Consider the following 27,202-nt stretch of genomic DNA (forward strand, 5'->3'; position numbering starts at 1 on the left):
TAGGTTACATATGAGTAGCAAGCACCATACTTTAGGGAATTAACAGCTCTCAGGGAAGAATGAAGGCAAGATCAAGAACTTCTATAGTTCCAAAGTTCTCCTACTGACCTTCAGCTGTATAAGCATGCCCTCACAGCATACTCGGCCTGAACACCAGAGGTTATAGATGTGCTCATTCTCCTGGTTTAATTTCCCTGTGCTTGTAGCTTCCTTGCTGGTTCCATCATCCCCTAAGAAAAAGAAAACTTGCTTAATGATATTCATTAAACGAAATGTTTAGGGTTGACTACCCTACCACTAAGGATACACTACATTAAGATTAAAATAATTGGCTTTTCTTTTCATAATTCTAACTTCCCTGGCTAAGGTTTACCATCTGCATACAAAAGAAGCAGACTATACTGAAAAATACCTGTTAATTATATTGTGCTTTATAGTTTTAAAAGCATTTTACATACATTATCTCACTGATCTTTACAATCCCAATGTTCTTGCTACTTCAATGGAATTATTTCTTCTTTCCCTTAGGAGCTTAGTGCCCATCAGTAAGAACAAAATAATCAAAAATAGATATTGACATTGAAAGCTTTTACCAAATAGCCTAAAATTTACCGAGGGAAGGATTTCACACTTCCGATCCATTCAGCTATCACAGTATTTCTCTAGCAAAAGGCAACATCAATGAAACTGTAATACAAACTTGGTTTTCTGAAATTTTATTTTAATTTAATAAACAAGTTTATTTTTTAAAAAGAATGAGAGACTTGCAGCATGTTAGTTTTTTTCATTCTTAAAGAATGTTATACTTAATAGAAAACCAAAAAAAAAGCAAAAACTGTTTCATTCTGCATTTTTGTTTTCTACTGTACACTTGAAAAAATAATTTTAGTGTTTTTATTAATATTTTGTTTTTACATCACCTACAATTCCCAATGTATACCCTGTCCCAGAGTACCATCCTTTATAAAAAAGGGAAAAAGTTCAGCAAAACCAACACAGCAAATATGATGTGTGGTTTTTTTTTTTTGGGTGAGGCAATCGGGGTTAAGTGACTTGCCCAGGGTCACACAGCTACTAAGTATCAAGTGTCTGAGGCTGGTTTTGAACTCAGGTCCTTCTGACTCCAGGGCTGGTGCTCTATTCACTGCACCACCTAGCTGTCCCTAAGATTTTTCTTCATATATATTTTTAGCTTCTTTTGAAAACATTTGATATTTTTTTTTTACATCACCTCACGTTTCTAATATACCTCTCCTTAATTCCAGAGAGCTATTCCCATTCCTTATAATACAGATTAAGAGGGAAAACAGTTCAGTAAAACTAGCCAACACACCAGTTAAGTATCACAGCATCTCTTGTGTTCCACTGCCACAGTCTCTGCAAAGAAGGAGAGAAATTCCTTCTCATTTCTCTTCTTTGAGGCCAAGCTTGGTCAATAAAATTTCACAGTATTCAGTTTCAATTGATGTTATTTTCATTTAAATTGCTGTAATCTTCATCTCTTATTAGTTTTTCTAGTTCTGCTTCTCTTTGCTTTAGCTCATATGAATCATTCCATGCCTCTCTATATTCAATGTTTCTTACAGCACAATAATATTCTATTCTATTCACGTACCAGAATTTGTTTACTCTTCCCTAAGTGATAGGCATTACTTTGTTTCCCAGCTCTTAGCTACTACAAATATTTTAGTGTATATAGGGCCTTTTCATTACTGATCTTGGAGTATGTGCCAAGCAGAGGAATCTCTGGGTCTAAGGGTATGGAAATTTTAGTCCCTTTATTCACATTATTCCAAAATGCTTTTTAGAACAGTTGGGACCAATTCACAGCTCTACCTATAGAGTGCTTTACTATATTCTAATCTCTCTGACATTAACAATTCTCCCTTTTGTCATTGCCAATTTGCTGTATATAATGTGAAACCTCAGAGTACTTTTGATTTGCATTTCTCTTATGATTGTTGATTTGGACCTTTTTTTATATGGTTATTGTGTAATTTATAATGACCACGTTTGGCCCCATTCCTTAGAATCACTTCCTTCTCTTCACTGTGTGAAGAACACTGCATGTACTATCGGACCAGGTTGATGTGCTGGCTAGTTTTGCTGAACTAGTCTTTAAGGTTTTTAAAAAATTATTTGTTGTAAGCAATGGCTCTCTGGGAAGGAATTGGAAATGAAGGTAGTGATGTAAAAACAAGGTATTTATAAAAATTTCCCCCTAAAGCTTACATAGTTGGTGGATATTGGATATCTGATATTACTCTAAACACAAAGGTCAAAAGACTTGTTTTGAGAAAGTATGTTTAAAATGGAAACATTTATATTTTGGCTATAGGAGAATAAAGGATTCTTTTGTTTATCAAATAAAAATGATACAAAATTTGCTACCATTTATAGCATTTTGTTTGTCTGAAACAGGGTTTTCTGGTATAGCTGTTATAAAAACAAAATTTTAATCCCAATTAGTGATTAAAAAAGAATATGAGTGGCGGTATTATCAATGGCACCAGGTTTTCAGAAACAAAGTTCAACCATCATATCAATCTTATGGTTATGTAACATGTTGTAAATATAAAAGCTCTAAAGAAGCTCCTTAAAAAATTAGTATCTTCATGTTTAAGGTTTGTGTGCTATAAAATCTTAAGGAATTAATTATTCTGTGACCAAGATGTAAGTTATGAAAATAATTTTCACCAATTGGAATACCACTATATAAAGTTTAGCTCTCCATTTCATCAATGGTATGCAGGCCTGGATTTGAGAGACAGCTTCACCTTTTATAAACTTTAACGAAGTATATAACATGAAAAATTACTATCATTATGGCCTGAGTAAAAACAGAAATTCAATTTTTATCATCCCTTTGATGATGATTTAGCATAGAAAATAGTTTTCTATTTATAAAGTTTAATATTCCAAATGTTTGAGGGAGGAGGGGCTGCTTTTATTTATTTAACCTTTAAATACATTAAAGAATAGAAAAACAACCAACATTTGTTAAGTACCTGTTATGTGCTATCCTAGGCATGAGAGATAGAAAAAGTGAAAATTAAAGAGTTCCTGCACTCTTACATTCTAATTTATATAACATGTATGTATGTCAATATATATACAAAAACATACAAGTTATCCCAAAAGTCTTGGTGTTGGTTTTAAGCTTAAATACACACACAAAGAATTTCCTCCAATAGAATGTAAACTCCGATCAGGGATTTTTTTCTTTTTTTCTTTTGTATTTGTCTTCCCAGTGCCTAGCATAATCCCTGGCATCACATAAGTACTTAATAAATGTTTGTTCACTAATTGAAATTTAGAAAAGGGGTAAGGTTTGGGGGAAACAAAATGAGTCCTATTTTGGGTATGTTGAGCATGAAGTGCCTTTGGGGCTTCCAGTTCTAAAGACAGCTGCTGATATGTGACTGGAGCTCAGCAAAGAACAGTGGGTTGGATGGATATATCAGTCTGGGATTCATCTGTATAGGTATGATCATTAAATTCATGAGAGTAGAGAGAAAGATGGGACAGGTCAGAGTCCAATGTTGGGGACACTCACAGTTAGAGAGGGTGATCTGGATGAAACTCCAGCAAATGAAAGCGGGGCTCAGGGAGGTAGGAGGATAACCAGGAGAAGAGAGAATCACAAAAACCCAGAGAGCAAAGAGTATCCAGAAGGAGGAAGCCAAAAATGCCCAAGGCTGCAAAGAGATCAAGAAGGATGAGCAGTAAAAAAAAAAAAAGCCATCTGATCTGGCAACTATCATTTGTAACTTGGAAAGAGCACCTTCAGTTGCTCAGTGAGACTGGAAGTCAGAGTGCAACGGATTAAAAATTGAGAGGTGATGGAATAGACTTAGGATAGACAGCTTTTTAAGGAGATCTACAGGGGAGAAGATACATAGGATGACAGCTTGAGGGGACAGTAAGATCAAATGTTTTTTTAAGGATGGGGGAAATATGGGTTGTGTTTGTGGACAGTAAAGAAGGGACTACTAGATAGGGAGAAATTGATGAGCATAATTCTAAGGACCTAAAGGACATAGGACATATGTATGTTTATTATAAAATACAAATAAAGAGAAATGATTCCTTTCCACAAAGAGCTCACAGTCCTGAAGATGAACCAAGTTAAACCTACAACACTGTCTCATGATTCCCTACTCCACAAATGTAGCAAGCCTTAGGCACTACTTTAGCCTCTTCCCTACTATTATTAGTAGAATTACTAATATTGTTATTTAGGGCAGGAAACCATTCTCAGAAGATCATTTACGGGTCAGTAAATCAAACTGAACAGGCCTAACTTACCAACAAGGGTGAAGTTGCTTTCCAGAAGCTCTCTGTGGGTGTTAAACCAGGCCTGAGCCAGACGATTGTTTTTATTCTTTCCAATAATATAATTCATGATGTAGGCGAGCAGGCCTGTTACCATTAAAATCTCCATATAATAACTTTCCCAGCTATTTTGAAGGTGTGCAGGGACCTGGCAAAACCAGAGTTATTATAGTTAATAATGAAGAATGTGGCTTCTTATGGCATAGAAGAAAACTCCAGAAGACATAAATCATAGCTAAGTAGTAATGACAATTTTATTGAAACAAAATTATTTTCAGTGAAGATGGTCAATGAATGTTAAGAAAATATAATAAGCATTATAATGTCTTATATTAACCCTGTTAGAGAAACATCAAGAGAACATAATATAATGACAAAAAAGGGTTGAAAATATATTTGACAAGCTAATTTTTGTGTACCTCTTGCCCCTCTCTCACTCTTCTGTGTCTTGGTAATAGGGTATAGAAATGGGATAGGAAGGAAAAGGAATCTCTTCAGTACTTTGTTATATAAACACCAGTTAAATGTAAGTTATTGGGGCAGCTAGGGGGCACAGTGGATAGAGCACTGGCCCTGGATTCAGGGGGTCCTGAGTTTAAATCCAGCCTCAGACACTTGACATGTACTAGTTGTGTGACCCTGGGCAAGTCACTTAACCCCAATTGCCCCACCAAAAAAAAAAGGGGGGGGGGGAGAAAGTAAGTTATTATAACTTGAAGTCAATGGTAACAAAACATCCCACCGTGGGTTAATCTGGCATTCAGTGCCCTGTATACTTACATCAACAATTGTTATGGGGTCTTTGCTTTTGCTGGAAGACATATCTGGTTTCTCTTCAAAGCCTTCAAACTCCTCATCATCATATGGTTCATTCTCAGTATCCCCCTCCTAAAAAAAGGAAAAACATTTGTGATATTTCTAGAGAAAAACAGAGTATATAAACAACAAGCAGAGAACAAAAGGAACAGTAATCTCCTATGCTTTTGCATTAAGAATTTAAATTGACCAGACCCTTTCCCCCAAACAAATCATGAACCTTTCTCTTTCTATGGTTTTAATTTGGGTGTAGGGAGGAGGCAATTTCCATTTCATTACAAGATGGACTTTTAAGATGGAAATATTGCTACAGTAACAAATTTTACTTCATGTGGGAGAAGGGCTCCATCTACTGATCAAAAAGGGGAAGCTCCAGGGAATAAAAAGTCTCAGAAAAGGGTTTTTTGTTTATATGCTCAGCAAATTATTACTTTTTCCCAGACATCATTGATCTGATTGCTGTAGGAGACCTTAGAACAGAAGTTCACCTGGGGATCGGCATCTTCAAAGTCCTCTGGGTTGTCATCTGGCCCTTCCAGCTCCACAGTGGCTTCTTCTTCATCTTCCTCCGTGGTGATCACTCGCTGAGGGGGTTCTGTGACAACATCTTCCATCACATCCTCAAACTCAGCAAAGTCATTATCATCATACTCTACCATGTCATCTCCATCATCAAAATCATCAAACTTGGCTTCTAAGAAATCCCCCAGCATCAAAAGACACACACAGAGTAAGCAGATAATTCTCATTGTGACTGTAAAACGAGAACAAACAAAAACCATCATGCTATAAATTTACTTACTTCCACAATTAATCAGACTTTGTAAATACTTCAGTTTTTAAAAAATGTGCAAGGTCATAAGATTTCACCAATATTTTGTATAATGCAATGATTAGATGTAGTATAGTAGAAAGAGGATTTAAACCAGAAACTAAGTAACTGAGGGCCTGATCTTGGTTCTGATATAACTAGGTACATAACTTTGGGAAGTTTATTTCACTTCTAGGGGCCTTGGTTTTCTAATAGGCCATCTCTGGCCCTTCCTTTGTCCTAGCTGACCCTCATGCTTGGAATGTTCTTCACCTCCATCTCTTGGGATCCCTGGTTTTCTTTCAGACCTAGATCAGGAGCTACCTTCTAGTAGCTTTTCCTGGGTCTGCTACCCTGAACACTGCATTTGATTTATGTGTTTTATATATACCTATATAAGTGCATATTGTTTCTACCCTTCTAGAATATGAACTCCTCGAGGTCAGCAACTATTTCACTTTGATTTTGTATCTACAAAATGCTTAGCACAATGCCTGGCCCACTGTAGGTGTTTAATGTTTGTTGATTGACAAGCATGAATAACTAAAATACAAAATAGAGTATGCTAAGTTTATAGAAAAGGTACAAAGTACCTTGAAAATCAAAGGAAAAGACACTCTTGGTTAGAAGTCTTATTAAGTGACTAATATGGCAATGTTTTACATAATTGCACATGTATAACCTATACTGATTGCTTGCAACCTTGGGGAGGAGGTAAGGTAGGTAGGAATGAGAGAAAGATAGAAGGAATGAGAGAGGGATAGAATTTAGAACTCAAAACTTTAAATAAATAAAATAAAAGAAGTCTTATTAAGGGAAGTGGTGATTGAGTAGAATTACCCAATGGTACTATGATGAGAGCAGAAGCTAGAGTGTAAAAAGGACTTAGGAGTCATGGACAAGTGATGAGGAAATAGGAGCAGCAAACACAGGCTGCTTTTGAGAAAAGTGGACTTGAAGAGATGGGGAAGAAGCCAGATTAAGGGAGCAAGCAGCAGGGTCTGGGGAAGTTTAGAAGTCAAATATTTAAGTAAAATCTATTTGTAGCTTGGTGTGTGATAAGCCATCTTGTGGCATATACTATATATATATAGACTAACATTCAGTATAGCTATAGCATTCCTTGTTACTCCAAGGAATTATAACCCAAACCACCATAATAAAAGAATGACAGAACCATGTTAAAGTATATTCAGCCATTCTACTGCTGAAATATTTGCTTTAAGTGCCTCTATTTAGTAACAGGGCTATCCCAACCAGGTAGCTTTATGGGTTAAAAAAAAAAAAAACTAGGGTAAAGGTAATATGAATTCTATGTGCCAAGCTGTTGTTGCACTTAGATATTTCATTTTGTTGCCTAATGCTTCTGAAGGTAATTAATAGTCAATCAGATTTGATCTTATACTTCGAGCAGTATGATTCTCTTTTTTCTTTGTTTTTGTGGGGCATTGAGGGTTAAGTGATTTGCCCAGGGTCACACAGCTAGTAAGTGGCGAGTGTCTGAGGCCAGATTTGAACTCAGGTCCTTCCGAATCCAGGGCAGGTGCTTTATCTACTGTACTACCTAGCTGCCTCCTAGCAGTATGATTCTTAAAAGATCTTTGCTTTTGCTGGAAGACTTACTAATGTATCTTCATGGCCTTTAAGTTTTTTGTTTTCATCTACTTTAATCTCAAGATTCCCTTTCTAACAACATTCAAGGTGCCAAAACAATTTTAGTCTTTTCTTGGGGAGAGTAACTTTTAGCCAGATGCACTGGTCAGGAACACTTGGCTTTGTCTCCAACAACCACTAATGCCCAATGCAAGCCAATGCCCCTCCCCAATATACATACACACACATATACATATATGAAAAATCCCTTCATATCCCCCAACACCCATAGTCCAGCTCATCCTCTGGGGTGGGCATGAGGTCTCCCCATCTCAGCATTCTTTTTAGTAATGCAGCATTTAGGCTTTAGCTAGAAAAGAGAGAATATTAGCCTTTTCTTTAGAATGAGTCTTCAGAATCCATTTTGTTTTATAAAGAACAATTGTTTTCACAGTCTAAACAAACTTTTCTTGTTATTTATTAAAGTTCTAATCTGATTCGTTACTAGGCAGGCAGAGACCACTGCCAAATTGCTCTTCAAACACTAATGGCACATTCCAATAGGTTCAAAGTGGGTACTTTTAGTTCTATTGTTTATATTGTCTTTTTTAAAAAAAATTTTTTTTACTTATTTGTTCATGATCTTTGTGTAGAGAGTTCACTTCATAAGGTAGCTACTGTGGGTCATAACTCAAGAAGGGGTAGAATTATTGGCAATTTCTATATTAATGTCATGCTTGATAAATACAAATAGATTCTCATTAGTGGTAGTAGGTACTTTAACTGGAACACGTTATTTCAATAATTCACTACGCCCATATAAAAGGAACACCAAAGAACATAAATGACCAATGTTCAGGAACAGACTAGTTCTTACCAAGTTCCAGGAATAGAACTAGTTGACAACTTCTGCTTTTCTGAAACTCCCAATTCTTTCCCAAACCACCTAAAAACTTTGGATTTGTTTATGTAAAACTTGCTTTATACTTAGCAGATCAAAGGTAATGTTCATTATAAGTTTTCAAAGACAGGGAACATAAAAGGAAGGTTAACAGACAAAGGTAGATCTACTCAAACTATATTACAACAATGGACACAGAAAATTATTTGTAGCCAATGATAAATTCTATGAAGATGAATAAAAACAGGAAGTAAGGGAAATACATCTATTTAAGATTAACCTTAAATAGTGGTTGACCTACATTATATTATTAGCTAACTATTCCTCTGACCAACTTCAAACACTCCTCAAAAGTCTTTAAGTGAGGCAGTTTTGAGTTAAATTTTTGAATACTTAATTTGTATGCATAATTTGTAATCTATGCTATCCAACAGAAGGCATTAATATCTTGTTCCAAAATTTCACCTATGTGAAAAATCAAACTTTAAAACATCATCCAAATTAACAGGACATGTGTTAATTTAACAGACAAAATATAGTGAGGCAACTATAGAAACAGAATTGACCTTGCAGCCAGGAAAACAAGTTCACGTCTTGTCTTTGACACATACCAGCTTTGTGACCCTGAAGCACTCCCTCTAAGACTAAGTTGCATTTGAGGTGCTGATCTGAATTGATGAGAATTTTTTATACTGATGAAATCACAGGTCAGAATCCTCCCCTCCTCCAAAATTCCAATAGGGTTAGAGAATTTCTATTGGCTGATAAATTCTTCTCCCTCCTGGACCAAATAACTCAATTTTACATATTCAAAATCTGAATAAATCTTAAAATGGTTTTCTAATATTAACATAGATTCGCTTTCAAAATTTAGTAATTGTAACCAATTTTTTACAAGAGATGAATAGACATCTATAAGGGTAATTTCAACTTCTATACTTGGTTCGATGCTGATAGATCTGTTTAATAATCTCAGAAAGAATCTGTAAACCTTAACCACAAAGAGTTTTTCTAGTTGTGATCCAAAGTGTCTTAATGGGTACGGCACAGGCCTTTCATTTTCAATTTCTTTTCTTTGGTTTTTTAAATTAAGTCAGTATATGATTTGTGAGATTTGTGAGATTGATTCTCATCTGCTGAATGGTCAAGTCAGATTCCAAAGATGTCTTGCTGGTGGCTCTGAATGCCCTGGGTGCAGTTCAGCTTGACTGATAGGATTCCTTGAAGAGAGAACAGCTGTGAGTCAGGAGGAACAGCAACAGGCACTGACATCTGCACCTTACTTACAGAGTATTGGTACCTCCTCTATAAGGTTACATTTAGTTTTCAAAAGACTGCAGAAAGCAGGCAGCATCAGAAGCAATTTGGTAGCTGTCTTATGTCAGTGGTCTCCAAAGTGGGGGAAAAAGACAATCCACTGATTTGTGGGAATAAATCATATTATAACTTCTATTATTTTTATCTAAAAACCATAAGAAAGCAGTTAAGCTTTGCTATGTTTAATATACAGATCAGCACTAGCACTGTCGAGTGTTTATTACACGTCCCATGAGGTATGTGAGATAATATGACGATGGTGTGGGAGTTTCACAAAGCAGAGGGATTGATGGTGCCAAAGCTTCTTGTTCACTTTTAGCATACTGCAATATACTGCAGTTTATATGTGCCTAATTAAGTGGATTTAAAGATATTTTATTAAGAAGATTCCTGCAAAAAAACCACAGATTGAAAGTAATACTAAAGATTTTAACATAAACAAAGTCAGAATCAACATTTTTACCCTTATGACAAGGTTTCAGTCAGTCTCATGGGGGTTGACATTGACGATCCAATTACAGCTAACAAAAAGTCAACTAAAAAAGACTCAGAATTAGCAAGATTCCTTGAAATACAGATTTAAATCCTGTGATGAGGAACAATGTTTACTGCTAATCTAGTTAGGACCAATGACAATAAAGTCCTTTTGCAAAGCTAAAAATTCACTATAGGTCTAAGAAGACTGTGAAGACTATGTGAAGACCACATAGTCTCTTATTTTCCCCTTTTTTAAAAGCAAAGAAACTGGGGCAGCTAGGTGGCCAGTGGATAAAGCATAGGCCCTGGATTCTGGAGGACCTGAATTCAAATCCAGCCTCAGACACTTGACACTTACTAGCTGTGTGACCCTGGGTAAATCACTTAATCCCAACTGCCTCACCAAAACAAAAAACAAACACCCCCCCCAAAATGAACCCCAATCCAGCCTGACACTTACCCCTCATTGCCTTGCCAAAAAAAAAAAAAAGAAAGAAAGAAAAAAAGGAAAGAAACCATCCTCAAGATTTAATTGGTTTAGAGAACTTAGACTCAAATAATTTACAAAGCTTCGCAATATCAAGGGATTAAAAACTCAGCAAACAAGTAGTTGGTGATTCTCAGGCTTATTGGACTTTCTAATGCCATACAAGTCAATATACCTTTATTTTAGTTTAAAAACATTTTAAATGGTATTTTTTTCCAATTACATGTAAAAACAATTTTTAACATTCACTTTTTAAATTAAAATTTGAGTTCCAAATTTTCTCTTTCCTTCCCCCCAAAGATGGTAAGCAATCTGATATAGGTTGTGTATGAATGCATCTTTATTACTGGATCATCATTGTGGCAAATGTGGAGGCAAGGGAAGAGGTGCCTAACTCAACCAATATTATATCTTTGCTGAATAGCTTTTGTGCTATTGAGTAAACTTCCTTTTGTTAAATGGTGTATGGTCTATTAGTCTCATTTGATTCCAGGCCTGAGCCAGAACCACTGGACTGACTTAAGTAAGGCCTGGCCCAGAACATTTGGCATAGCTCATGGTTTGATTTGGAATGACCTTATAGCCAAGCTAGTGGACAAAGAAGAGAGGAAAATGTGGAGAGAAATGAGCTCCAGGTGACTGGATGGCTTTGTATGGGGCCACGGTACCCAGTGTACACTGTACTTCTGGATAAATAATGTGAGTCCTCTCAATGAGACAGGGAGGGGACCTTCACTGATCTGGTGAGAATCTATCTTTGGGTATTTAAAGAAGGTGACAGAATAAAGGTACTGCAGGGGAAGCACTTCCTGGCTGTTGCTGATGGCCCTAGAGAAGCTAGATTAACATAAGGAGAAGAAAGTAAACCGCATATCCAGCAACTGGAGAAAGAGGTGAATGTATGCTGTCAGTCTTAAAGGACCATGCGACAAAGGCAGACTAATAACTCATGGCCCAATAACATCATGAGTAAATGGAGCAATACTGATGCATGCTAGGACTGAATAGCTCCAGAGGGAAAGTATGCTCTCCAATTCAGAGGTATAACTTAAAAAAAAAAAAGTTTCACTGTAAGGGGGAGAAAAAAAATGGAAGTGCAAGTAAGGATGAGGACTGGGAACCTGCCCCTAGCAATAAGAGAGCTAAAACTTACTCTGTTACTGTATCATTGGAGTGACTTTCTCCAGGGGAGACTTTCTCTAACCAAGCAACTTGGGGGAGGGAGGAGTGCAAGACCAGTTTAGATAATGATAAGGACAATGATCTGTGCAATATGGGTCAATGGAGCCAATGCACAGCTCCTCTTGGCTAGAGTTCCACTAGCTTGGGGAACTCAAAAAACAACTTACTGAGTGTTTTATGGCAAAGTCAGTCAGGTTCTGGATGGGAACTGTTCTTTGTCCATTTTTAGATAGGAAGTTGTGAATACACAGCCTGAAAAATGAGTTCCTTTTGCAGTCAGTTCCTTGATGGGGTAAAGGAATGGAATTCCTAAAAGATGGGTTTCATATATACCTCTTCTTCTATCAGTTAATACAAGTCTTTCCAGTTTCTCTGAAACTGTCCCTTTTGTTGCTGTTTACTGCATAGTATTATTGCATTACATCCATATATCATAATTTGTTCATCTGTTCCCCAGTTAATGGGCATCCACTAGTTCTTTGCTGCCACAAAAAGTTGCTATAAATACTTTTGTAAGCATAAAGCAGTTTACAGTTTCTTTGATCTCTTTGGGGTTGAGGCCTAGTAGTGGAGTACAATGATTTAAAAATTCTCCTTGTCTTGTTTTCCAGGTCACCTGCTAACATCATAAATCTTCCATTTAAAAAAAAAGTCTTTTGGGTTTGTTCTAATATTTCTTGCTGTCTCAGGGAATAATTTCCTTCTTTCTTTCTTTCTTTTTTTTGGGGGGCAATGGGGGTTAAGTGACTTGCCCAGGGTCACACAGCTAGTGTCAAGTGTCTGAGGCCGGATTTGAACTCAGGTACTCCTGAATCCAGGGCCAGTGCTTTATCCACTGCTCCACCTAGCTGCCCCTGAATAATTTATTTCTATTTGGTCTATTCTAGTTTTTAGAGAGTCTATTTCTTGGGCAAGGTATACAACTTTCTCCTCTAAGTTACTTATCTTTGTTTAATTCTTTCTTCAAAAACTTTTATTTCATTTTTAGCTCTTAATGTCTCCTAGGTATTCATGCAGTTCAGCAAGTGGAACAGTAGATAATGTACTGGACCTAGAGTCAGAAATAACCGAGTTCAAATCTGGCTTAGATATTTATTAGCTGTATAACCCTGGATAAATCATTTAATTTTTATTTGCCTCAATCTCCTCACCTGTAAAATGGCGATAACAATACCTACTGTTCAGGATTGTCATAAAGACAAAATATGTGTAAACTGTTTTTGTAAACCTTAAAGTCCCACATAAATGGTAATTATTATTAGTATAATGTTACTTTGAATCTGTGCTTGAAATTGTTATAATTAGGGGCAGCTAAGTGGCACAGTGGATAAAGCACCAGCCCTGGATTCAGGAGGACCTGAGTTCAAATCCGATCTCAAACACTTGACACTTACTAGCTGTGTGACCCTGGCAAGTCACTTAACCCTCATTGCCCCCCCTCTCCCAAAGAAAAAGAAATGAGCCTTTGTACATGTATAACCTATATTTGATTGCTTACCACCTCAGGGAGGGGGGGGAAGGTAGGCAGGGAGGGAATGAGAGAGGGATAGAGTAAGGAACTCAAAACCTTAATGAATAAATAAATAGAAGTTATTATAATTACTTGCTCCTTTGGGGCAGCTTTCTAGCTTTGCACTATTTTTTGATACATGAGGGTGTTTTGATTTACTCATCTTTCCAGTTTTAGTCTCTGAAATGGGGCTTTCTGTAAGGTCCAAGTTTTGCCTCAAGATGTACATTTTGGCCCTATTTTTTCTCATCCTAGGTTCCTGCACTAATTTCCACCTCCAGGAATTAGGCCCTGTCTCAACCTTAGAGGTTCAAAGATGTTCAGGGCTTTCTCTAGCACCTCAAGATGGAGGGTTAGGGACTTTACATCCCCTGGGCCTCTCATTATTACACTGGTTGCTGCCTGCTGCTGTGCCCATTCTAGGGCTTTCTGACAATGATGGGGCTTTCTTGGATGTCTTTTCTTGCTGCCTCTAGAGACAGGGCCTAGCAGGCTACATATGTCCTAGGCCCGACTCTGGCTGCTGGGAAGCCACCCTGAACTAATACTTGCTTTACTCTAGAGGTCTACTTTTCTATTGCCTATGAGCTCTTCTGGCTAACTTCTGTGCAGTGCCAGCGTAGAATAAGTTACTTACCCCTTTTAGCAAAGTGTGATCAATTATGATCACATAATCCTGTAATTACAATGACTTCTTTCTCTACTCTAACACCAGGATGGCCATACCTTAGATATCATCATCTCTAAGAAGTGCATCTATTCCAGGATTTGGAGTGTTAAAAATTTCACTTTCTAAACAAAACCTCCTTTCAATTACCATTGTAGGAATCAAGTGAACCACATCGACTCCATCTTGAGAGTCAATTCTAGCTCTAGCTCAATCCCCTTTCTATTCAATTGCGGGTCTAGTCCAATTTCTGTCTTCTGAGAAAACTTTAACTATGGGAATTGTGAGATTGTCTTGAATTTGTATTGAAAATTGTTTGAATTTTACCCTGTGTGGCTGGGAAGCAGGAGCATCTCTACTTATTGCTTAGAGACCCTCAACTAAGGACCTAGGTTATACTCACCAGAAACCCAGTCAGATTCAAAGATCGATGCAAGGAGTTTTGTCATAACTATACATTGTTTGATTTAATACAGACATTTGGTGGGGAGTGGGACATTTCTGATTTCAGGGAACTGCACCTGTTCACTTCCCTTTCCCAATTTGGGAAGTCCCCAATCTTTCTTCCAATCAAAAATCAGATTACCTAATATTGTATCCTGGTTTATATCCTGCTGTTTCCTCTTAATGCATAAAAATCTATCTCACCTGTATTCAGGTGCCAAGCTGAGGAGGCCTGGCCCCAATTTGTTATGCAATTGGCATGCAATGCTTAATAAACTGATACACTTGGAAGCTTGAGCCTGTTTCCTCAGCTATTTCAGATTTTATCAAACCCTCTCACAATAAGCATCATTTTGACCTCTAGTCTCTTGACCCGTCCCTACTCTCTCAGTCTACTTTCCTCAGGCCAGCTTCATTTACTTCCAGACCTATCCTGAATTGCATGATAGAGCACCCTAATGTTTAATAAGCTACCTTAAAGTCCTTTCTCTCTTCTACCCTAACTTTCATTATTTCTGTTCTGTGACACCTTATTCTTTTGGAACCTCCAGAATGGTTGGATCAGTTCACAACTATACCAACAATGCATTAGTGTTCTAATTTTCCCACATTTTCTCCAACATTTATCATTTTCCTTTTTTGTCATATGAGCCAAACTGATACGTGTGGCATAGTACCTCAGAGTTGTTTTAATTTGCATTTCTTGAATCAATAGTGATTTAGAACATTTTTTCATATGGCTATAGATAGCTTTAATTTCTTCATCTGAAAACTGTTTGTTCATAGCCTCTGACCCCTTATTCTCTTTCTAACAATGCACAAGTTCCTTAAGGGACTCTTTTGGACCCTCTTCTTTTTCTCTATACCTACTCCCTTAGAAATCCCATTCAATACCATTTGCTTCAGCTACTACCTCTGTGAAGATGACTCCAGAATCTGCCTTAACCCCTCCCTTCTGGCACTAGTCAGAGACCTGGATTTAAATTCTGGCTCTGTCACTAGACCATTTTTATCTGTGTAACCTTAGGACTGGTTTCTGCATTTCTAAAATAATGGGGTTGGATTAAATGACCTCTAAGATCCCTTCCAGATCTAAATCTATGATCCTGTAATTCTGTGATTCTGAGTTCTAGATTCCACATGTCCAAATGTCTACAGGACATCTCCAAATTTGGATATTACATCATGAAGCTAACAAGACAAATTTTTCCACGATATTCTTATTGATAAGATTGAGTCCACTTGGATCGACAGTAGTTAGAAGGATGTTGGTGTCAACTTATAGGGAAGTCTTTAGTGGAACGCCTTAAAAATCTGTCCTTGGCCTTGTGACATGCATTTTTATCAATGACTTGGATAAAGGAATAACTATTATGTTTTATTAAGCATGCAGATGACACAAAGGGATATCAAATCTGTTGGATGAGAGAGTCAGGATCTAAAATGATCCTGAAATGTTAGAACACTGGGATAAATCTAATTAAATTACAATTTATTACATTTTAAGTGTCTTACAGTTGTATTAAAAATCAATTTAAACACAAAATAAGGAAGGCATGACTTGATAAACAGTTCTAAAAAAAATCTAGGGTTTTTGGTATTGTATGTGCTAAACTAATCAGGTGGATAAAAGGAATTGTAAAAATACAATTTAAGCTTGGGTTGCAACAAGAGAGGAATAGTATATGTAACAAGGATGATAGTTCCACTATATTTTGCTCTCATCAGAGGGGCAGCAAGGTGGCACAGTGGATAGAGCATTGGCCCTGGAGTCAGGAGGGCCTGAATTCAAATTTCACCCTAGACATTTACTAGCTATGTGATCCTGGGCAAGTCACTTAACCCCAATTGCCTTAAAACATCTGGGGCCATCTCCAGTTGTCCTGATATATAATATCTTGCCACTGAATCCAGATGGCTCTGGAGGAGAAAGCGAGGTTGGTGACCTTGCACAGCCCTCCCTCACTTAAATCCAATTCAGTGCAAGTCATGATAGCACCCTGACGTCATGGAACTCTTCAAAAAAGAAGGACAAATAACAACAATAGCTCTCATCAAATCATATTTGAAATATTGTGTTCAATTCTGGATTTTGGTTTTATTTTATTTATTTTTCACCTTTTTTTTCCAGGGCAATGAGGGTTAAGTGACTTGCCCAGGGTCATACAGCTGGTAAGTGTCAAGTGTCTGAGGCCACATTTGCACTCAGGTCCTCCTGAGTCCAGGGCCAGTCCTCTATCCACTGTGCTACCTAGCTGCCCCCTATTTTATTTATTTTTAGTAAGTTATTGTCTTGTATAGTATTCAAAGACAGTGATAAAAATGGTGAACAGCTTTGAGAGCATGTCAAATAAGAAACAGAGACACTCAGCCTTAAGACTTAGAAAGGACATGATGGTTGTCTTCAGATATCTAAAGGGCTGCTATATGGAATGGGAATTATATTTGTTCACTCTGACTGAAGAGGATAAAATTATAAGTACTGGATGGAAAATTCTGTTCAATGTAAACAAAAACATCCTAATGACTAAGGTTGTTAAGAAGTGCAGTGGGTTGTTATAGGAAGTAGTGGATGCTCCCTCTTCTTAAAGATTTTCAAGTAAAGTCTTAATGACTACTTGTTAAGGAAACCGTAGAAGACATTTTTGTATTAGATGGCTTCTAAGACCCCTTCCAACTCTAAGTTTCTTTGATTCTGTGTCTAAAAAGATAATGAATTGTCTTTCTCCTTAATCTTGCTTTTCCTTATTTCCAGTATTCACTATTTCTATCTGTGGCAAAAAAAAATTCATTTGTTCTTTCCCATTCTCAGCCTCATTGTTATCTTTGGATATGAGAGAGGAAGGAGTTAGAAGAGTCATGAATTAGGAAGTCCTGTCAATGCTACCTCAGCAATATGCTTCATATTTGTCACCACTGTTCCCCCTTAGTAAGGCTCTTATTACAACTCACCTAGACTATCATGACTTCTGTTTAGGTCTTTTTAACTCTATTTTCTTTCCCTTTCAAACCATCCTCTACTTTTGCCAAAATATTTTTGGCCAACAACTAGACAAGTCACTCTTCAGCTCAAGTATTCAGTGGTTTTCTACCACCTAATGAGTAAAATTCTAATTTCTGCCTAGCATTCAAATCTTTCTACAATTGTGGCACTACCTTGCCTTTCCAAATTTAACCAATATTACTTTCTCTCATGTACTCTATGTTCGGGCCAAAATGGATCATTCTCTGCTCTGGAAATTTGTACTCTTTTCTTATGCTGTTTCATACACCTGGAATTCCCCTTCTTCCCATCATCTACTTAATTCCTACCTTTCTTTAAAGACCAACTCAAATGCCACCTCCTCCATGAAGCCTTTTCTGATATCCCCTGTAGAAAATAATCTTTGCCCCAAGAGTACACTTTATTTTATAACTAACATACATTAAATATTGCATATTATAGCTATCTATGTCGATGTTTTATTTACTAAGCTTCATGAGGGCAGAGGCTGTATCTTATCAAAATTTTGTATCTCCCTGGGAATAGCAAAGAGTAGGTGCTTAAAAAGGTTTCTTTGTATTATTTTCCCAAAATTTCCAAAGCTCAAAATCTTGGATTCCTCTTTCCTTCAGCATTCACATAAAGTCACTAAGTTCTGTTATTTGGTTTTGAAATATTTCTTGCATTGCTCTCTTCTATTCCAATCCAACAAATAATTATTATGTGCTGAATTTCATTCCTATAGCACACACACAGTACATGGGGTTCTAATTTTAGGGATTACTTATCTCTCAATCAACTCATTCAACATCATACCATGCTACTGTTTGCCAGACAAGGCAAACTATAGCTAGTAAGATTTGACTAGCAGCATATTAAACTAATACCAGTAGACAAGAAACTAGAAAACTACCTGGGAGTTTTGTCTGTGGCACAAAGCTAGGTATGAAGTCTCTCCAACTGTAAATACCATATCTTCAACTTCTTTTCTATCAAATAGTTGGCACTGAATAGGTGCTTTAAAAAATGCTCAACGAAAGTGCATGTGATGTCCTTCATAAGAAAATAAAAGTGCTTATTCATAATTAGTAGTGAGAGAAAAGACTACATTTGAACTCTTCTCAGAGCCCTAAAGGCAGTGAGTCTGGTTTCAGGCCCTACAGCTTTGTTGCCCAAACCTCCCAATAGGGGGCCGCCAGGCATATGAGGCTCTGAGGAGCCCAGGCTCCTGGGCCTTGGTCCTGAGTAGGTCCTGAGTAGGGCCCAAGCAGGGCCCCGAGCGGGGCCTAGGTTTTATGGGAGTCAGGCTGGGCTGGGAGTTCACCTTGAGGCGCCCAAGGTGATCCCCACATGACCCTGATGTTCAAACCCCGACTTAAGTTTTGTTTCTTGACAAGTTATGTGTATGGTTATGTGTGTTCACAAAGCACTGTTCTAGTCAGGAATAGGGACATTCTTGCCTAGAATAAGGATAAGGCCTAGTGCCGCAATCTGATTGGTCAACTGGTATCACCTGATGGGTTCTTAGGCTGTTACTGTTATTCTGTATAAATAGCAACTGTAATAACAAATAACTGAAATGTAAATAGGGAGATAGTAAAATACCTTAATGTGATTGGTTGGAAGGGACCCCTTGAGGGGTATAAATAGAGGTGAAGAACCTCACTTCAGTGCACTCTCTGGCACATTCAGAAGAGTGCCCGTCTTTGAAGATGAATAAAGATGCCTTCAACCACACTCTGCTGCCTACTTGGATTCTCTGAGCTGTGTTTCTAACAGTAGGATAGTTAATTCCTCACCCCAACCCCCACCCCCATCTTCTTGCTTTATGCTGTAAGACAGCAGTTGGGTTAAGGACACCAAGGAATATTTCATTTTCTACATTAATTACATAACCTGTCTAAATTTAAGACTATGATCTTAATTTAATGATGATGATGACATTTACATAGTGCTTTAACTACAGATGGATAAAATACACACATCAAGACATACATAGGAATTATAAGCCTATAACTACAAATCAATCTTTGCAAAAATAAAAGAAGACTTGAATAATTGGAGAGAAATTAGTTACAAGTTTTCAGAGATATATATAAATGAATGCTTCAGCGGTGTCTATAAATTTGGGTATATTGTTTCATTGTTATTACTATATTTAACATGATTATTGTTTCCAAGATTTGTTCTTTCTTTTGTTTTGTTTTGCAGGGCAATGGGGGCCAAGTGACTTGCCCAGGGTCACACAGCCAGTAAGCGTCAAGTGTCTGAGGCCAGATTTGAACTCAGGTACTCCTGAATTCAGGGCCGGTGCTTTATCCACTGTGCCACCTAGCCACCCCCTTTCTTTCTTTTTAAAGTGAGGCAGTTGGGGTTAAGTGACTTGCCCAAGGTCACACAGCTAAAGATTTGTTCTTTGATTCAATCTTTTTTTTTCTTTTTGGTGAGGCAATTGAGGCAAGTCACTTAACCCCCACTGCCCCCCCCACACAAAAAAAGTCATTTCTTAATCTTCATTTGGGTTTGTATCTCTTGCTCATATTTCCTTTATACTTTACTAATTTATTATTTGAGGTCTTTAAGGAATACCCCCCCCCCCCCGGGCAATGAGGGTTAAGTGACTTGCCCAGGGTCACACAGCTAATAAGTGTCAAGTGGTTGAGGCCAGATTTGAACTCAGGTCCTCCTGAATCCAGGGCCAATGCTTTATCCACTGCGCCACCTAGCTGCCTCTATTTAGGGATACTTTTTATTAAATCTTTCTTATATATTTTTTTAATTTTTTAAAAAAATCTTCCTTTTCAAACATTTATGATTCCTTCACGTCCCAGAACATTATCAACTAATATAAAGTTACCACTAGATGCTGAGAAATGTATCTTTTTAATATTCCCATTCAGAAATTGCCAGGTCAGTCAAAACCAACTTATCTATCAATTCATTCAGCTTTATATTTTCCTGAGTATAGTCTCTCAACAGCCACCTATAAATATTGTTATGAAACAAAACAACCCCCCCCAAAATGTTGTATTGCAATGGTGATACAAAACAAATCTGATGTCCTACCTATCAAATTGACAAAAGATGACAACAAAGGAAAATAGCAATTATTGAAGGTGCAATGTGAAGAGATGTGTATTAATGTACTCCTCAATATCCTTTCTTAAAAAAATTATTTTTTGGTTTTTGGGGTTTTTTTTTTTGTTTGTTTTCAGGGCAATGAGGGTTAAGTGACTTGCCCGGGATCACACAGCTAGTAAGTTTCAAGTGTCTGAGGCCACATTTGAACTCAGGTCCTCCTGAATCTAGGGCCGGGGCTTTATCCACTGTGCCACCTAGCTGCCCCCTCAATATCCTTTTTTGTTTTGTTTTGTTTTATTTTTTGTGGGGCAATGGGGGGTTAAGTAACTTGTCCAGGGTCACACAGCTAGTAAGTGTCAAGTGTCTGAGGCTGGATTTGAACTCAGGTACTCCTGAATCCAGGGTGGTGCTTTATCCACTGCACCACCTAGCCGCGCCCCCTCAATATCCTTTTGCAATCTGTCTAGTTTTTCTTTTAAAAACCAGAAACTATGCCATTTGGTATATATACATGTGATATTTTTTCATGGCTTTGGCATTTTTAAGCATAATGTGGTTTCCCTGTTTGTCTCTATTGATTTCATCATTTATTATTGCCAACTATTTTTTATAGTCACCTAAACCAAGATTTTGCTCCATCATCTTATTTTCACTCTGTATGTCTTCCCATGGTTTAAATAAATGTGGGTTGTTTTTTATTATGCAATAAATCACTGGATTTTGTTTTCTTGTCCAGTCTTCTATTTTTTTTTAATTGGGGAACTTAATCCACCCACATTTAGGGCAGTAATTGTGTTTTCTTCCAATAACCAGCTATACACATATACTGTATCAAGATAATGAAATGTGATAGATGAGATTTAGCAGATACTCAGGAGCCCACCTGGAGATTAATTTAAACTGATTGAATTGGATAAGGCACTGACTTGACTGGATTACTGGCTAACTTCTAGTTAACTAGATTCTAAGCACACCTGGCTGGTACTTAAGAGTACTTAGGAAAGTAATTGTTCTCAGAAGCTAGTAACTTTGAACTTTGACCACCTTTGGGCCCAGACAACCAATCAGCTTGAAGAACCTCCCATTTCTGGGAGGGGAACAGGAAGGAGGAAGCGGAGGCTGTGCAGAGAACTCACTTTTTTTTGGACTGACTTCACAGGGGAGTTAGGATTGCCAGATTATAGGAATTCTGTTCTCAATCTTTTTCTTCTACTATCTTTCAATAAACCCTTAAAAACCTAAACTTGTTTATCAGTGATTTTAGTCGGTTCCCCCCAAAACTGGGGGGACAGATTAGAACCTACATTTAGAAATTTAAATTACAGTTTGGCTGACCACGAAGAGGAAAACCGAATGTTTGTCTTCTGATCTTCCAGCTGGGTAAGATTTTCCCCTCCCCTGTCCCCTTAAATTAGAAAGTACTGCCAAGTATCAGCTGTTTTAACTTTAAATTTTCAAATGGATCTTTTAAACTTCCTAAGTACCCCCTTTCTAGCTTTACCTTCACTAATCAGAGATGTTGGCCAGTTTGAATTTAATGAATATTTTTTATTCCTATTTTTGGTTTTGTGTGGCTTTGTTATGTGGTATGGAAAATTTGGCATGTCCTGGATGATATTAGGATAAAGATGATTCCCCATTAGGAAAGCTACTTATGGATTGGAATAAGGGAATATTTAGACTAGATACAACTATAACCAGAGGAGTGCTTATCAGACTGTGTTTTATGTGGCATGAGGAATTACAGGAAGAATGGCCCAAATATGGGTCATTTGATCCCCAAACATCAAGGCATTTGCAAAGAACCCTAGGTGAATGGTCACCTGAACATTCACTTTATTGGAAAATCTGGGCCAGAGCAAGTGAAAATCATCATACTGAAAATATAAGATGAAGCCCAGGCATATTAATAATATTCTTCTATGGTATTGCCATGTTTTGTTTGGTGGCCTTAGTGAGAGCCTCAATAACTGATCCAGGAAGACTCCCTGAAAATCCAAAGATTCCACATGGAGATGAAGATTCTGAAGTCCCCCAAATGATGGTTTTCAGAGGACTCTTTCAGGGAAGCTTCTCAAAGTAGGGATCTTTTTGGATTATGAGGTAGGAGACATAGTGTTTTATGATGAGAATAGCTGCCAGATCTATACATTCACCAGCTCCTTTTCATAGGACAGCACGGGTCAACCTCAGGGACCTCATATTTTGTTTAGAAAAAAGTAGGAAAGAGTTGTGCTTGGGATGTTGGTTTTTGTAATAACTATGCATGCCAAGTCAGAAGGAACTAACAGAGCTAGCTCTACAAAAAGAACTTAGAGGCACTTAGCATGGTGGAATTGAAGAAGTTATTTTATCTTGCAGAGGCCCTCCCTCTGCAAGACCAGTGTCAAAGCCTCTCATTCACGAGGGACTGCCCCTCTGGACAAAACTTTTCTCTCTCCTTTTTCTATATTGTTATTTACATATTGTTTGTTAGCATAGGGTGTGTTTCATCAAGGAACACCCTGTTCCTAGAAGAAACAAAGGGGGGAATGTGTCAAGATCATGAAATGTGATAGATGAGATTTAGTAGATACTAAGGAGCCCACCTGGAGATTAATTTAAACTGATTGAATTGGATAAGGCAACTGACTTGACTGGATTACTGGCTGACTTCTAGTTAACTAGATTCTAAGCACACCTGGCTGGTACTTAAGAGTACTTAAGGAAGTAATTGTTCTCAGAAGCTAGCAATTTTGAACTTTGACCACCTCGGCCCAGACAACCAATCAGCTTGAAGAACTTCCCATTTCTGGGAGGGGAACAGGAAGGAGGGGCTGTGCAGAGAACTCACTTTTTTTTGGACTGTGAGACATGGAGGTGGCAGCAGAGGTCTTCACAGAGGAGTTAGGAAAGTTAGAATTGCCAGATTATAGGAATTCTGTTGTTCTCAATCTTTCTCTTTCTTTTACTATCTTTCAATAAACCCTTAAAAACCTAAACTTGTTTATCAGTGATTTTAGTCAGTTTCTCCCCAAAACTGGAGGGACAGATTAGAACCTACATTTAGAAATTTAAATTACTATCTATCAAAAATTTTTTTTTTCCTGTTCATCTCTACAACACACTACCAGCACTCTAGACATCATTTTCATCCTCCTCCCATTGGAACCCTGGGCCTGTAAACTTCTTGATCTTTCCAGCTACTCTTCATAAACAGAATGTGCCAAAAATCTTAGTGAACTTTATTGGCTCTTAAAACTTTACTAAGACTTTTTAAACTTCTTGCATTATCTTGCCCCATTAGAATATGAGCTCCTCGAGCTTAGAAATTGTCTTGTTTGCTTGTATTTCTATTCCCAACTTAAGGATGCCTGGTAAGTAAGTGTTGAATGAATGTGTTCTCTCTCTCCCCCTCCTTTCCTTCTCCTCTCTCTCTCTACATAGATTTACTCTCTCTTTTTACTTTACCTCTGTTATCTGTTTTGCTCATTTCTTTTTTTTTTTTTAGTGAGGCAATTGGGGTTAAGTGACTTGCCCAGGGTCATACAGCTAGTAAGTGTTAAGTGTCTGAGGCCAGATTTGAACTCAGGTCCTCCTGACTCCAGGGCTGGTGCTCTATCCACTGCACCACCTAGCTGCCCCTCTTTTGCTCATTTCTACTCTGAAATCACTCTTTCCCCTCTGGTGGCATAATAGGTCAAATACTGGACTTGTTATCAAGAGCTGGTTTAAAATCACCTCAGATATTTTTTGTGACACTAGACAAGCAGTCTTTTAACCTTTCTAAACCTCAGTTTCCCCATCTGAAAAATTAGGATAATAGCATCTACCTCAGAAAGTTGCTGTGATGATCAAATAAAATAATATCTATAAAGTGTTATGCAAACCTTAAAGCTCTATATAAACATGAACTATTAGCAGCAACCTCCTCTATACTCCCTCCCCTATCCCAAATTTCTTGGGTTTACTTTTTTTGGGGGGCAGGGCAACGAGGATTAAGTGACTTGCCCAGGATCACACAGCTAGTTAAGTGTCAAGTATCTGAGGCTGGATTTTAACTCAGGCACTCCTGAATCGAGGGCCAGTGCTTTATCCACTATGCCACCTAGCTGCCCCTGGGTTTACTTTTTTTTTTTTTTTAATTTTTGCAGGGCAATGGGGGTTAAGTGACTTGCCCAGGGTCACACAGCTAGTAAGTGTCTGAGGCCGGATTTGAACTCAGGTACTCCTGAATCCAGGGCCGGTACTTTATCCACTGCGCCACCTAGCTGCCCCCCTGGGTTTACTTTTAATGTTATCCTTTCTCACTTGTGGCTTACCCACTTCTTCTTCTTTTTTTGGTTGGGGCAATGAGGATTAAGGGACTTGCCCAGGGTCACACAGCTAGTAAGCGTTAAGTGTCTGAGGCTGAATTTGAACTCAGGTCCTTCTGAATCCAGGTCTGGTGCTCTATCCACTGTGCTACCTAGCTACCCATTACTCACTTCTTTTTTAGCTCAGGAAAAAGAAGTGGGGCAGTTAATCCTTCCATGGATTCTTCTAGGTCAGTAATAATTTATAATGCTCCCTTTCCAAGGAATGTCTTTCTTCTACCCCATTTTTTTTCCTATTTATCTTTTCTAGGATTCTTCTATAACCTATTTTCAGAGATGCTACTTCTCAATAGAGGCATCAATATCCACTTCCTTCCCCAGTGGCATTTAAGTCTCAAACCCATGACTCTCTATATTGGGAAAAAGATTCCTGAAAGGGTTCAGACCCTCTCAGCTGGCTTTCTATTTAGACTCCTTTCCTGCCTTGATGGGGTTACTTCATGCTTCTGCAGGATAGTTCTCTTTCTGTTAGCCACACCCAACTTTCTATTCAACATGTCCCACAATGTTCTACCTTTATTCTCCCTATTAGCCCAAAGGGAAAGGTAGAAATTGAAAGTCTTCAGTGTAGGGGCAGCTAGGTGGTGCAGTGGATAGAGCACCTGCCCTGGAGTCAGGAGGACGTGAGTTCAAATCCAGCCTCAGACACTTAACCAACTGTGTGACCCTAGGTAAGTCACTTAACCCCAATTGCCTCACCAAAAAAAAAAAAATTAAAAAAAAAAAGTTAAGTTTTCAGTGTATTTCTATTTCTTCTTCCCTCCCCTTCTGAGAATTCTTGTATATCATCTGATGACCTATTATATTGATTTGAGGATTTAAAATTCTAAAATACTAATTTTCTTCCACATACTCTTCTTCTGGTTTTTCCCCCATTATCTTTTTTTATTCTTTAGATTTTTAAGCTCACTGATGTTCTCTTTGCCTCCTCAATGTGAAGTTTTGTGGTTTTTGTTTTGTTTTTTAAAGAAAATCAAAACAACAGAAACATTCTTCCATCCCACATTCATGACCTTGTCAAGCCCATGCCATATGGCTGCCTTTTTCTTATGCTGTTTATTTTAATCAGTGACATGCCTCCTCAATTTTATTGCTTCTCTCAAATGCCATGCTTCTCAGTAGCGATCCTCACTTTTCCTTCTCCTCTGGCCTTAGAGCTTATCTTAGTCAAGGGCCTCAACTTACAGTAGTAGTGGAAATCTGCCCCACTTATGTATTTGTGGGGTCAACCTGTGCCAGGACAAAGGAAACTGAGAACTGGGGCAGGCCAGTCTGGAATGATAAGATTCCCAATTACCCTGGGAGCACAAATACCTCTGGGCAACTGGAAAAGCTTAACCCCCAATGGCCCGATGTCTAAAGATGCAGCAGAAATGAAAGTTGTAGCCAAGGAAAGCATGTGACCTCCGATCTCCCATCTCCAATTGCCTATCTGACTTCTTGAACTGGATGTCCCATAGACAAGGTTAACACATGTCCAAAAATGAATTATCTTTCCTAAGGCCTTCCCTGTTTGTAATTTTCCTATTATCGTTGATCCTCCCATCACCCTCCCAGTCCTAACTGTGCACAATCTTGATGTCATCCTGGACTCCTCACTTTCATTGCCCTCCCCCCCCCCCATCAGCTGCAAAATGCTATTGATTCCATCTCTGAAATATCTTTCTCTCTTCTGACATCATCACCACCCTGGTTTGGGGTCTCATCACTTCACCTCTCCATTATTGCAATAGCAGACTGATTGGTTTCCTTGCCTCAAGTCTTTCCCTACCATAGTCCATCCTCCACTCAGTTATCAAATTGATCTTCCAAAACAAAATATCTGTCTGTCACCCAGCCTTCCCCCCAATAACTCAATAATATAATAAACCCAAGTGACTCCCTGTCACCTCCAGTACCAAATATAAAACCCTGTTGGTATTCAAATCCCTTCATACCTTTGTAGTCTTATTACACTTTACTCCCTTCCACATACTTTGTGATCCAGTAACACTGGTCTCCTTACTATTCCATCTTCAGAATCCAGGCATTTTCACTGGCTGCCCCCGCATACTGGACTGCTTTCCTGCCTCACTGATGTCTCCTAGCCTCCCTAGTTTCCTTCAAGTCCCAACTAAAATTCCAGCTTCTACAAGAAGTCTCTTCCAATTTTCCCATTTAATGCTTCCCCTCTGTTTATTAACTACAATTTATAATTTCCATACCTTATTTATACAAAGCTATACAAACTCCACTACAATATC

General features: G+C 38.0%; 1 protein-coding gene across 1 annotated transcript in view; it reads right to left on the reverse strand.

Moving 5' to 3' along the window:
• CCDC47 (coiled-coil domain containing 47) overlaps nucleotides 1–27,202 on the reverse strand; it is a 44,586-nt gene that overhangs the window by 14,762 nt on the left and 2,622 nt on the right. Inside the window, exons 2-5 of the mRNA XM_044001129.1 lie at nucleotides 5,640–5,905; nucleotides 5,116–5,223; nucleotides 4,309–4,483; nucleotides 109–230 (exon numbers count right to left, since the gene is read on the reverse strand). Coding sequence (XP_043857064.1) covers nucleotides 109–230; nucleotides 4,309–4,483; nucleotides 5,116–5,223; nucleotides 5,640–5,900 — 666 coding nt within the window. The 5' untranslated portion in view covers nucleotides 5,901–5,905. The remainder of the gene's footprint in view (nucleotides 1–108; nucleotides 231–4,308; nucleotides 4,484–5,115; nucleotides 5,224–5,639; nucleotides 5,906–27,202) is intronic.

Source organism: Dromiciops gliroides, chromosome 4 (genome assembly GCF_019393635.1).
Source record: "Dromiciops gliroides isolate mDroGli1 chromosome 4, mDroGli1.pri, whole genome shotgun sequence".
In the NCBI taxonomy this organism is placed as follows: domain Eukaryota; kingdom Metazoa; phylum Chordata; class Mammalia; order Microbiotheria; family Microbiotheriidae; genus Dromiciops; species Dromiciops gliroides.